The sequence below is a fragment of the Dipodomys spectabilis genome, unplaced genomic scaffold (assembly GCF_019054845.1).
Source record: "Dipodomys spectabilis isolate Male_0828 unplaced genomic scaffold, ASM1905484v1 ptg000006l, whole genome shotgun sequence".
NCBI lineage: Eukaryota > Metazoa > Chordata > Mammalia > Rodentia > Heteromyidae > Dipodomys > Dipodomys spectabilis.
The window spans coordinates 20965733-20979311 of record NW_024870683.1 but is presented as its reverse complement, the minus strand read 5'-3'; the positions used below and the strand labels follow the sequence as shown (position 1 = coordinate 20979311).

Genomic DNA, 13579 nt, shown 5'->3' with positions numbered 1-13579 from the left:
TCCATGAGACTCTTATCTCCAATAAACCACCAGAAAATTGGAAGTGGCACTGTGGTTCAAGGGGTAGAGCACTAGTCTTGAGCTGAAGAGCTAAGGGACAGCACCCAGAGTTCAAGCCCCATGACACCCCCCCCCCAAAAAAAATGCTGAGCAAAACTAAAGGCCTGCAAAAAAGAAGAGAGATACTACAAGTTGAGCATTCCTTATCTGAGTTGTCTTTGAGGGAGGACAAACATGAGAAGAAGCTGCATACAGAGCTAATTTTACTGCTTGACCTGGTTGGTTGTTCACCATATACTTTTCCTGAAAGAGAATGAGATATAAGGCATAGAGGAATCTGTCAGAATATAAAGAACACAATGTCATAGAATTTAATAAAATATGTTTGATTCAGTTAGCTGCTTTAATTATGTCAAGTTTTATAGATAAATTCTACTTTTTTTCTAGAACATGTGTATTCTTGAAAATAATAAGGAAGACAATGAGCATTAGATTTTAACTGTTGAGCTTTTTTTACTTTTTCAGCATAGTCAATATTTTTGTTTCTTTTCCTTCACAGTCTGGAATTCATCTGATTCATCAGCTTTTCCAATTTGATTGCTAGGGCCATGTTTCCTTTAATCTTCAATTTTCCAGACATAAATGCCATTGTTGGCTTTAGTTTCCCTAGAATGAGAAAAATGAGAGAAGGCAAAGCAACCATTAGTGATCCAAAGATGTACTCTTTCAAAAATATGCATTATAAAAAGAATTTCCTTGAGTTATATAAATGTCAGAAGCATACAAATTTCTACTACAACATTTTTATCAGTATATCTAGGGAGTCTCAATCCCTGACTTAGATACTTACAATATCCTGTATATGAGGGATTACATAAAAAATGATCAGCAAAAGATTATGGAAAAAGCTAAAGACATATTTCTTACAGTACACTAAAAGAAACATGACCCTAAGATGAATTCTGGTAAATAAGTAGTATGTATTTCAGTAAAATTTCCAATTTGTTATAGATCATTCAACTTTTAGTTATTTCAAGTTTAACTTCAAGAAATTGAGGACTATGGGCCTGACTCAAGTATGGTAGAGTGCTTTCCTAACAAGCAGTAGGCTCAATTATTCAATCCTCAATACTGGGGGTGGGGAAGGGGAATAAAAGAAGAAAGGGAGGGAGAGAAAAAGGTAGGGAAAGACAGAAAAGCCACAAATACAGAGAAAAAAGGAAATCACATGCTTGATAAAGAGCATGCATCAACAAAGAAATGTGGTATGTATATGTATGTATGTATGGGAATTTTATTCATCCATTGGGAAGAATAATATGTCATTTGCAGGGAAATAGATGGACCTGGAAAAAAACTATATTAAGTGAAATAACTCAGGCTCAGAGATACAAAGGGCACATGTTTTTCTCTAATCTGTGGACGTTAGATCTAAATTATAAACATATATGACAACATATACAGGGTCATATACACACAACAACTATGTATGTTATACGCAGTATGGTATTCCAATGGTGTGACTCCTTTGAACAACTGACAGTTTAATGGAATGAATACCAGGAAGCTGAAACATGAGTTGTCAGAAGAAGAGGGAGGTCAAGAGGCAGGAGAGCAGACATATGCAAAGAGGAAGGGTGGGTGAATACAGTCATAATAGCCAACATACATATGTGAAAATGGAGCAGTTAACTTGAGGTGGGGTTGGGAGAAATGGAGGAGAACAAGGTAAGGGATGACACTGATCAAGGTACATTATACTCATAAATTGGTATTTTGAATTAAAATCCCTTTGTACCACTACATAAAAATAACAAATAATAAAAAGAGCATGCATCCAATCTAGACATGGAGATGTGAATCAAATGTTAAAGCACCTGCTTAGAAAGCATAAAGCAAATGCTAGTACTGCCAAAAAGAAAAAAAAAAGGACATGCATTCTGAATATAAATATTTTATATATAGAAAATATATCTTTATAATGATATGTTTAGTATCTCTAAGTATGTATATGATAAAATCTGTATGTTCATAGTTATATAAAGATAAGAATATCTAATCATATTAATCAATAATATTACAATCACAATCTCTTATAATTCAATAATAGACAAATGAGCAAAGGCTATGAATACATAGCTCACCAAATATAAATAGCCATCAAACATATGAAAAGATGTTCAACATCATTAATAATTAATAACATATATTAAAATGACATGAGATCTCCACACACACCCATTACAATGGCTAGAATAAAATGGCAATCACAAGCATTGGCGACCATGTAGAGAAACTGGAACCTTCATGAATTGCTGATGGGAATGTAAAAATAGTCACTTTAGCAAACCATTTGATAATTTCTTAAAAAGTTAATATCAACTTGCTGCATGTAAAATTTCTACTCTTAGAAATCTACCCACAAGCTGGGCGCTGGTGGCTCACGCCTGTAATCCTAGCTACTCAGGAGGCTGAGATCTGAGGATCGCGGTTCAAAGCCAGCCCGGGCAGGAGAGACCGTGAGACTCCTATCTCCAATAAACCACCAGAAAACCCGAAGTGGCGCTGTAGCTCAAGTGGTAGAGCGCTCGCCTTGAGCTGAAGAGCTGAAAGACAGCGCCCAGGCCCAGAGTTCAAGCCCCACGGCCGACAAAAAAAAAAAAAAGGAATCTACCCACAAAGAATGAAAGCATTTATCTACACAAATATATGTATAAGAGTGTTCAGAGCTGGGTGCAGGTGGTTCACGCCTGTAATCCTAACTACTCAAGAGGCTGAGATCTGAGGACTGCAGTTCAAAGCATGCTCAGGCACAAAAGTTTGTGAGCCTTATCTCTAATTAACCACCAAAAGCCCCCCTCCCACCCAAAAAAAGCCAGAAGTGGAGCTGTGGCTCAAAGTGAAAAAGCTCAGGGACAATGCCCCCCTCCACACATAAATGTTCACATACAAAAAAGAAAACAAAAACACAATGTTGGTCTGGCAATATTCATAACAGTCCAAAACTTGAAACAATTCAAATGCTCATAAGCTGGAATGTGGATAAACAATATGGGATAAATTCAACCTCAACAATGCTATTAAAACAAATTTAAAAAAAATAGCTGTAAGGGGAAACAGAGGAGGAGGCTACAATGCTTGATAAGGAATGTACTCATTATCTTGCTCATGTAATTGTAACCCCTCTGGTACAGTATTTTCACAATAAAAATTTTTTAAAAAAATAAAAAATAGCTGTTTAGCACTGTATAACAATGGTGTGTGTGTGTGTGTGTGTGTGTGTGTGTGTGTGTGTGTGTGTGTGTGTGTGTGTGTGTGTGTGTGTGTGTGTGTGTACGTACGTGCGCGCACGCGCGCACAGGAGGAGCAGATAAAGAAATTACAAAAAGACTGGGTCTTGCTATGTTGCCCTATCTGGCCATGAACTCCAGGACTCAAGCAGTCAAGCCTCAGCCTTTGAATAGCTAGGCTGACAGGCACTTGCCACTAAAACCAGCTCAATTTCTTTTCTATCTTACTGCTTTATTACACAGTGGCCTCTACTGGTCTAAAGGAGAGATTATGATAATTTGATTACTAGTTGCTTGAGGATGTTATATTTATAATCTATTATATATTTAAGCATAGAAATGGCAGTGATTTCTGAAGAGACTTATGCTTATGATCTAAATTATGCCCATTTGAAGAAAAGCAGATAAGATAAATAGGATGAAAGTATGTAAGAAGGAAAAGCAAATTTGCTACCCATCTATAAAGTGTTGCTTACAAAATACACCTCATAATTACTAATGTATTTTGAACAGTTCATATGGCTGGCTGGATCACTTAGTTAATGCAACAACATATCTATTATTTCAAGTTAACACTCTGTGACCAAAAGGTAAATTAAAGAAGCCATGGATTCAACTTAGGAGGTCAGTCAAAACAGCATTGAGAGGAGGAACTTTGGTGTTCACTTTGATTTAAATCCTGGCTCCATCATTTACACATTCACTATCTGACCTTGGGTTTGTTATTTAGTTGTTCATAAGTGTTTCAGTTTCTACTTCTATAAAATGGTGAAAATATTTTATCTCAAAGGACTGCTGAGTACATTTCTTAATTCACAACAATCATACAGTAAATATTAGATCAAATTAATGTTTTAGTTTAAATGTTGACAACAGTTTTAAGTAGTTTTTAAGTTAAAGAATTTGTTGTGTTTGTCCTTGCCAGTCCTGGGCCTGTGCACTGTCCCTGGGCTCCTTTTGCTCAAGGTTAGCTAGTACTCTACCACTTGAGCCAATGTGCCATTTCTAGCTTTTTCTATCATTAATTGGATAAGACTCTCATGGCCTTCCTGCCTGGGTGGGCTGGCTTCAAACTGCAATGTTCAGTTCTCAGCCTCCCGAGGAGCTAGGATTTCAGGTGTGAGCCACAGGCACCCAGCTTAAAGAATATAAGATGCATGTTTACGTACATTCATTGGGTGTTAATTAAGTATATCTAAAGTACCATTTCAGTTCTACGAAGAAATAGTTTTGAAGAACTAAAATTAATTAGACTGTAACACTGAAAGATACAATGTCCAATGGGAAAAAATTATCAAGTAAAATTGGTATCATGTTTTATAAGCATATATATATTTATATAAATTGGTATGTACAAGTATATATACTATTTAGAAGTATGTAGAAGTACACATGCACATACATATATATTTAAAGTCAATTTTTCAGTACTGTGGTAAAATATTATATACAATGGAAAAATGGTATCTTGTTTTATAAGCAATTTTTGTATAATTAATATTTAACACTACTACAAAAAAGGATTAAGTTAGGACATCTTGGTCATTGGGGCATCAAAGACAGATAGGCTTGGACATCCTGATATCCTTGATTAGAACTGGAATTCGAGAGTACAGAATATACTGTGATCCTGTTTGTCAAGATTAAAACAACAAAGTCTGAATAACATTTGTGATTCATTACATGAAGGATTCCTTATAGTGCTCTGAAGAGCTGCTTCTGACTTTTTCCAAATTGAGTCAATTAACTTACCAGTTGGAGTAGTATTCTAAGAATAAAAGTACAGCAAATTACTCTTTAAATTTCTCTGGCACTCTCAATGGACAGAATAGAAAGAAAATCATGCAAAAAGTTTCTCTGGTTAGGCCTTCCCCAGAAGGCAGGTTCACTGGGCTAGGGCAGAAGGCTGCATCCACTTCCTATTCCAGTACCTGGCAAGTTGGAAGCAGGACTTTGCCCTCAGTAAGTGAGGTGCTGACTCCTGCATCTTTGGTCTCCATGGAGTTACTGGAAATATGGTATCTTAGTTCAGCTAGCAGAATGAAGCCCACTTAGGAATCTCTGAATTCTCTCTCTGCTTCCAATGTTACATTGTTAGCTTCTGAGTCATGTAAAAACAATACAAAATAAAACAAAGAGCAAGACCTGACAGCTACTCTGTGATTGTTGGATGAAGTAGAAATGACAGTAGAGGCAAGATTAACTACAGCCTCACAAGACTGTGTTCTTCAACACAGACAGCAGCTATAATTCCACTGTTAGGAACAGTTATGAGTCTCAATTATTTGGAAAGGAATAAACTGAAATATTTTAAAATCATTAAAAATTTTTTCTGAACAAGCCAGGTATTGTGGTACATGTCTATGATCCCAGCTATTTGGGATACAGGAAAGTTGTGAATTTGGAGCTGGCCTAGACAAAGTTAGTGACAAGACTCTTCCTCAAAAACAGTATACTGCTAGGCACTAGTGGCTCATGCCTGTAATCCTAGCTACTCAGGAGGCTGAGATCTGAGGATCAAGGTTCAAGGTCAGCAAGAGCAGGAAAGTCCGTGAGAATCTTATTCCAATTAATCACAAAAAAAAAAAAAAAAACTAGAAGTGGTATACTGGAGCTCAAGTGGTATAGTGCTAGCCTTGAGCAAAAGAAGGTTAGGAACAGCACCTAAGCCCAGAGTTCAAGGCCCAAGATGGCAACAAGACAACAACAACAAACAAGTAAAAGGGTTAGAAGCGTAACTCAGGTGGTAAATACTTGCCCAGCATGTACAATGTCCTAGGTTCAGTTGCCAGTACTGCAAAAAATAATTTCCCTGAACAATAAGTGAACTTACAAAATTGAAAACTTACCTGAAAACATTTTGACAAAATCATCAGTAGTCATACTCATCACTACATCTGCCCGATCTGAGGGCTCTCCATGTCCCACATACCCACCCTTGGTTTTCAGATCAAGAAACCAAGTGCCACCATCTTCACCTATACAGAAACAAACATATGGAAATAAACAATAATTATCAAGATCAGAATAATCTTCCAATATCCTGCTTCTCAGGGTACAACCTTTAGGCCTCTATCAATCATATTCAACCAATATTTACTGAGAACTTACTATGTTCCTGGTACAATACTAAGTTTTGAAAGCCCTTTGATAAACAGGAAAAACATGTTCTCACAAGAGCCTGGAAGTGGATGATGATATAGGAGTATACTAATATGGAAGCAAGACACCTAAAGTAGTAAATTCATGCAGACAGAACAGTAGGACTAGAGGTTAAAGGAGAGTCACTGTTTAATGGTAACAGAAAGTGAATTTAGGATATTGAAAAAGTTCTAAAGGCTGGGCGCCAGTGGCTCACACCTATAATCCTAGCTACTCAGAAGGCTGAGATTTGAAGATTGTGGTTCAAGGCCAACCCAGGCAGGAATGTCTGTGAGACTCTTATCTCCAATTAACCACCAGAAAACCGAAAGTGGTGCTGTGGCTCTAGTGGTAGAGCGCTTGCCTTGAGCTGAAGAGCTGAGAGAGAGCGCCCAGGCCCCGAGTTCAAACCCTACAATGGACAAAAAAAACAAAGTTCTAGAGAAGGAGAGTGCTGATGGTTGCATGGCAGTGTGAATGTACATACTACTGAATCACACATTTATAAATATTTAAAATGTATTTTACTTATGTCTCGTATATTTTATGTATATTTTGCCACAATAAAAAAAAAAAAAACTAGCCAAGCCATGACTATAATTCCAGTACAGGAGCAGAGGCAGGAAGACTGTCAATGAGTTTGAGGCCAGCATGGGATCCATATTGAAACTGGTACTACATAGACATTAAAGCTTAGGGTAGCCTGGAGCTGGTGGCTCACGCCTGTAATCTTAGCTACTGAGATCTGAGAATCGCAGTTCAAAGTTAGCCCAGGCAGGAAAGTCCTTGAGACTCTTATCTCCAATAAACCACCAGAAAACCAGAAGTGGCACTGTGGCTTAAGTGGTAGAGCACTAGCCTTGAGCTGAAGAGTGCCTAGACCCAGAGTTCAAGCCCCACGGCTGACAAAAGAAAAAAGAAAAAAACTTAGGGTACACTGAATGAAAACAGCTATATTGGGCAGAAAGGAGGAAAGGACAGGACCTATGCAGATTGATTTATATTTTCTGGCAGGAACACAAAGCAGTTTCTGTATGTAGGCATCTCAGAAGGTATAAAAAGTAACCACTGTGGGAAATGAGGCAGTAAGTGAAAAACACAGTATTTAAATCCTATGTAAGAAAGGACAATGATGACTTTCTCCTGTACAAACCCACTAGGTGGCGTGTTTCTTCCTCCACCAAGACTTAGCAACCTGGGACCACTACAGGCCAGGGGCAATATGATTTACACAAAACTAGTCCTCTGACAGCTGATCACATAACAGAGTCCAACAACTTTAGAAGAGTGACTAAGCAATAGACCACAGATTCCAAGGACAAAAAGGAAGCAAAAGCCAGGTGCTGGTGGCTCATGCCTACAATCTTGCCTACTGAGGAGGCTGAGCTCTGCGGATGATGGTTTGAATCCAGCCTAGGCAGAAAAGACTGTAAGACACTTTTTTTTTCTTTTTGCTTTTTTTTTTCTTTTCTTTTTTGGCCAGTCCTGGGGCTTGAACTCAGGGCCTGGGTACTGTCCCTGAGCTTCTTTTGCTCAAGGATAGTACTCTACCACTTGAGTCACAGCACCACTTCCAGCTTTTTCTGTGTTTGTGGTACTGAGGAATTGAACCCAGGGCTTCATGAATGCTAAGTAAGCACTATTCCACTAAGCCACATTCCCAGCCCAAGACTGTAAGACTTTTATCTCCATTTAACCAGCAAAAAAGCCAAAAATGGAAGTGTATCTAAATAGTAGAATGCCAAACTTGAGTGAAAAACTAAGCTATAACCACCAGGCTGAAGACCTAGGATTAATCCTAGGTTTTCATACCTGCAGGATCATTACTCAGCCCTAAGCTATATAACAAACCCCTTTTTATATTTTGAGAAAGAACTCAGGCTGGCCTCAAAGTTTCCATAAACCTGTCTTAGGGATTATAGTCATGTGCCAAGGTATCAGGCCTAGTTCTTAAAACTACCACTAAACTGTGTTCATTTTATAATATATAGGAAAACTATTAAGTTTTTAACAGCTGGCTACATTCAAGTTATCTCAAAGATAACATTATCAAGTTACCCTACCTGTCAATGCATACATACCTGTCTATATAAGATTTGCCCTCCATTTCACATGCCAAGGAGATATTTAACATTTGAAGTATATGCAATGAAATTGTATTTTCCATTTATCCCTATGCACTGATTCCTATTATCCTTCAATGTTTTCCTATACTTTTTTTTTTGTTTTGTTTTGTTTTGGTCGGTCGTGGGGCTTGAACTCTGGGTCTGGGCGCTGTCCCTCAGCTCTTTAGCTCAAGGCCAGAATCCTTCAATGTTTTCATTCAAGATCTTGGTAGTCACTACCAGAGGCTGAATTTATTCCAGAAGAAACATCCCACTGTATTCATAAAAGCCCCAGATTATCAGACACAAACCTTACCTGAGAGTTCAAATTGATACACTGCTTGAGTGGCTTTAACAACATCATCACTGAGAGAATCCCTAACAATTCGAAATGTTTCTTCCACAGCTCCAGTATGCATTTTTGGTGGTGGCTGCATCTTCTCTTCCTTTAGTTCCTTTGGTTCTTTTGGTTTCTTTGGTTCTGGCACAGCATCTATAAAATATTATTCAGGTAAATGGCCTTAAATCCTTGGTAATGGAAGAGCACACGAAGAATTTATTAGCTGGGCTGGTAGTGTAGCTTAGTGGTAGAGTGCTTGCCTAACATGTATGAATTCCTCAATACTACATAAACAGAAAAATCCAAGAGTGGTGCTGTGGTTCAAGTGGCAGAGTGCTAGCCTTGTGCAAAAGAAGCTCAGGGACAGTGCCCAGGCCCTGAGTTCAAGCCCCAGGACTGGCAAAAAAAAAAAAAAGCCGGGCGCTGGTGGCTCAAGCCTGTAATCCTAGCTACTCAGGAGGCTGAGATCTGAGGATCTTGGTTCAAAGCCAGCCCTGGCAGGAAAGACCATCTCCAATAAACCTATCTCCAATAAACCACCAGAAAACCAGAAGTGGCGCTGTAGCTCAAGTGGTAGAGCGCTGGCCTTGAGCTGAAGAGCTGAGGGACAGCACCCAGGCCCAGAGTTCAAGCCCCACGACTGACAAAAAGAAAGAAAGAAAAAGAAAAAAAAGAATTCATTAATTAGCAAGATGCTCTTGCTATCAAATAGACCTATTTGACCAAATGATATCTAAAAGCATCAATCTGAGGGACAGCAGACAGTTATGTCAGTTATGACTATAAATACAAGGAAGGACCTGTACTCCCAAGTAAAAGGCTCACTTTCAGATTACGTCACAAAACCAAAACAGAAACAAACCACTGCTAACAATAAAATGTTTATGATAAACAGACCTCACCAAAAACAATTGCATTTTGGAGATGATAATTAATCACTCTCTTATATCCATTCAGTTTTAAAGCCAAGGGGGAAAAAAAGACCCTGAGAAAGATGGAAATCAAAATGTTAACTGTGTAATTAGTCTTGCTAGAGATTATAGTTAGAATCAACAGCTAAGTGAACATTCTAATCATTCTGCAAAGCAAATAATGACTGGAAAAATAATAAATCCTAATAAAAATGGCAGTGATATTTAGGTATCTGAATTTTTATTTATTTATCTATTTATTGTCGGTTCTAGGGCTTGAACTCTGGGGCTGGGCGCTGTCCCTACTCTCTTCAGCTCAAGGCGGGTACTCTACCACTTGAGCTACAGTGCCACTTCTGGTTTTCTGGTGGTTTATTGGAGATAAGAGTATCATGGACTTTCCTCCCCAGGCTGGCTTTGAACCATGATCCTCAAATGTCAGCCTCTTTAGTAGCTAGGATTACAGGCATGAGCCACTGGCGCCTGGCTTTAGATATCTGAATCTTAAAAACCTATCTTGGGCTAGGAAGGTGGCTCAGTGGTAGAGTGCTTGCCTTGCATGGATGAGGCCTTGGGTTCAATTCCTCAGTACCACATAAGCAGAAAAAGCAGGAAGTGGTGCTATGGCTCAAGTGGTAGAGTGCTAGCCTTAAGCTGAAGAGCTGAGGGACAGCACCCAGGCCCAGAGTTCAGGCCCCACAACTGACAGGAGAAAAAAAAAAAAAAAAACCACCTTTCTTGGTAGGTGACAGTGGCCTGTAATTCTAGCTACTAAGGAGCCTGAGATCTGAAGATCATAATTCAAAGTCAGCCTGAGCAGGAAAGTTTGTGAGACTCTTAATCTACAATTAACCACCAAAAAATCCACAAGTGGAGCTGTGACTCAAGTGGCGCAAAAAAGAAAAAAAAGGGAATAAATCAGAAAACAAATGAATAGAATTAAAAATATAATTTAAAGTCAGATAAATAAAATACAATGAGTAATGCAATTTCCTAGAAATTTTAATGAAGAAAAACATTTAAAGATAAAATATGGGAAATATTTTAAATTATGCCAACCTTCTAACAACTTTTACAACTAAATGAATGGCTTTGTGTTTTTTAAGTCAGTGACTGAATGAGAAAATTAAAGTTTTTGGGTTTTTTTGTTTTTTTTTTTTGTCGGTGGTGGGGCTTGAACTCTGGGCCTAAGTGCTGTCCCTCAGCTCTTCAGCTCAAGGCGAGCACTCTACCACTTGAGCTACAGCACCACTTCCGGTTTTCTGGTGGTTTATTGGAGATAGGAGTCTCACGGTCTTTCCTGCCTGGGCTGGCTTTGAACCAAGATCCTCAGATCTCAGCCTCCTGAGTAGCTAGGATTACAGGTGTGAGCCACCAGCACCCGGCAGAAAATTAAAGTTTTTAAACAAATAACCAGAAAAAACACAAATGACTTAGCAGGTGAGCTATTTTAAATATTCAAAGAAAAATATATAGGGCCTTTTAACCAGCCAGCCACTTTGTGTACTTTTCTGTAAAGACAAACAGCAAAGGAAAGAGTAGAGGTGCCCAACGTGTTCTCTAGGTCTTTGAAAAGTCATGGAGTTGTTGCTTTGTCTACATGTGTATGATTCTACAAGACGGATGATATGGTAGACATCACAAGATGGGCACTGTTCAAAAAGGCCTAACAAGTGTCACCATGGCAAAATTGGAGAGTCTACAGTGTCACCCAGCATGCTATTTAGCTGGTTGAGGAAAAGCAAGTTAAAGGCAAGATTCTTGACAAGAGAATTAATGTATGATTTTGTACCTTAAGCACTTGTGAAGGAAAATGATCAGAAAACCAAGAAGGCTAAGAGAAAGGAAACTGGGTTCAACTATAGTGACAGCCTGCTTCACTCGGCCTACTCTCACCTTGTGAGAACCAATAGGATGGAGCCTGAGCTGCTGAAACCTATTCCTAATTGATTCATGGCCTAATAGATGTAAGAAATAAGATACCTCTGGACTGTGGGGAAAAATAAAAACGTAAGAAAATATTCAAAACAACAAATTTACTACAAACCACTGATTTAAATGTGTGTAAGCACACGTACATGCTTACACCAGGGATTGAACTCAGAGCCTCCTGCCTGCTGGAGTTCTACCATGGATGGAGCTATACCCTGTATGGTCCTGCCCTCCCCCACAAAAATCCTATCTAACACCTTACAAGTAAATTAAGAGTCAAGTAAGAATAGCTAAAGTAAATAATTTCAGTGAACCTCCTAGAAGCTCCAGTCAATGTCTTAAGACACAGAGAAAAAACATGTAGATATTAACTTTGACTCAGAAAAGTTCAAGATAACTTAATGACAGTTATTACAACCAATATTAATGGAAGCTTACCATATTAAATGCAGAATAGGATACACCACAATAATTAACTTTTCCAATATTTATAAGGAAAGGAAAGGAGACAAGAAAACTGTTGCTGACATGACTTGAGGCCATAAATATGTGACAAGGGGAAAATTTTAACCCAAATCTGTCTCACTTATTCCAAATACTATTCTTTTTCAATGACTACTATCTTTATACTAAAAATGATAATTTTTTAAATTTTAAAGTCTTCTGAATGTGACCAAATACAAAATATACAGAAATCAGAATTTACCCTTTTTATAATTTGTCTTGTTCTATAAAGTGTTTCTCATTGCACATATACAAAAAAAAATTAAGAAAGCCCAGAGGGCACAGTTTGTTCAATTCAGTAAATACAATGAATAAATTTTAAAAGATAGGGTCATACACTGGTGGCTCATGCCTGTAATCCTCCTCAAGAGGCTGAGATCTGAGGATTATGGTTCAAAGCCAGCCCAGGCAGAAAAGTCCATGAAACTCTTTTTTTTTTTTTTTTTTTTTGGGGGGGGGGGGGTCTGGTCGTGGGGCCTGAGCGCTGTCCCTCAGCTCTTCAGCTCAAGGCTAGCGCTCTAGCTCTACCACTTGAGCCACAGCGCCACTTCCAGCTTTTTTATTTTCTGCTTATGTGGTGCTGAGGAATTGAACCCAGGGCCTCATGCATGCAAGGCAAGCGCTCTACCACTGAGCCACCTTCCCAGCCCCCATGAAACTCTTATCTCCAATAAACTACTCAGAAAAAGCCAGAAGTGGTGCTGTGGCTCAAGTGGTACAGTGATAGCCTTGAGCACAAAGAGGCTCAGGAACAGTGCCCAAGTCCTGTGTTCAAGCTCCTCCCTCCCCCCATAAAGTAAGATATGTTCTCGAATGGCAACGGGAATCCAGGCTCCACATACACACAACACACATGCACATATGCACATACATACACACAGCCAAATTTATACTTCAGTAAGCATATCAGGAATTTCAACCTAGATGGTAGTACTCCAGAACCTACAATTTTACCCTTTTGTAATACTTCCTCCACATCCAATTTTTATCCAGCCAACGTAAAGGTCGGCCTAGAACTGAGGTCTGAACTTACCAAAATTAGCTGAATCAGAGGCTGCCAAAGCCAGGGTAGCAAAGACACCCAGCTCCCTTCATGTAAGCATAAGATGTGTTTAGCTGTATTGCAGTTACACCAGCAAGAACTACATCTGTTTTCTAAGTTAACTACTGGAGCCCCTTCCTTATTGAGGAGTGAGTCAGGGTGATTTGTGAGTTAATTAAGACACATTATTTGTATTGTCTCAGGTGCCAATGAGATTGTAGCAAAACCTTCAGTATAGCCTTAAAGATGTTGCCCAGACATAAAGTACATTATTAATTATCTGGAGTATTTAGATATAAACATGATGAAATTAC

General features: G+C 38.6%; 1 protein-coding gene across 2 annotated transcripts in view; it reads right to left on the bottom strand.

Moving 5' to 3' along the window:
* Window positions 1-380: 380 nt before the first annotated feature.
* Hsdl2 (hydroxysteroid dehydrogenase like 2) overlaps window positions 381-13579 on the bottom strand; it is a 53217-nt gene continuing 40018 nt past the window's right edge. For both annotated transcript variants that reach the window (XM_042695130.1, XM_042695138.1), the window contains 3 exons: window positions 8853-9029; window positions 6140-6268; window positions 381-666 (listed from right to left, as the gene is read on the bottom strand). In XM_042695130.1, the coding sequence (XP_042551064.1) occupies window positions 554-666; window positions 6140-6268; window positions 8853-9029 (419 nt within the window). In that variant the 3' untranslated portion in view covers window positions 381-553. The remainder of the gene's footprint in view (window positions 667-6139; window positions 6269-8852; window positions 9030-13579) is intronic.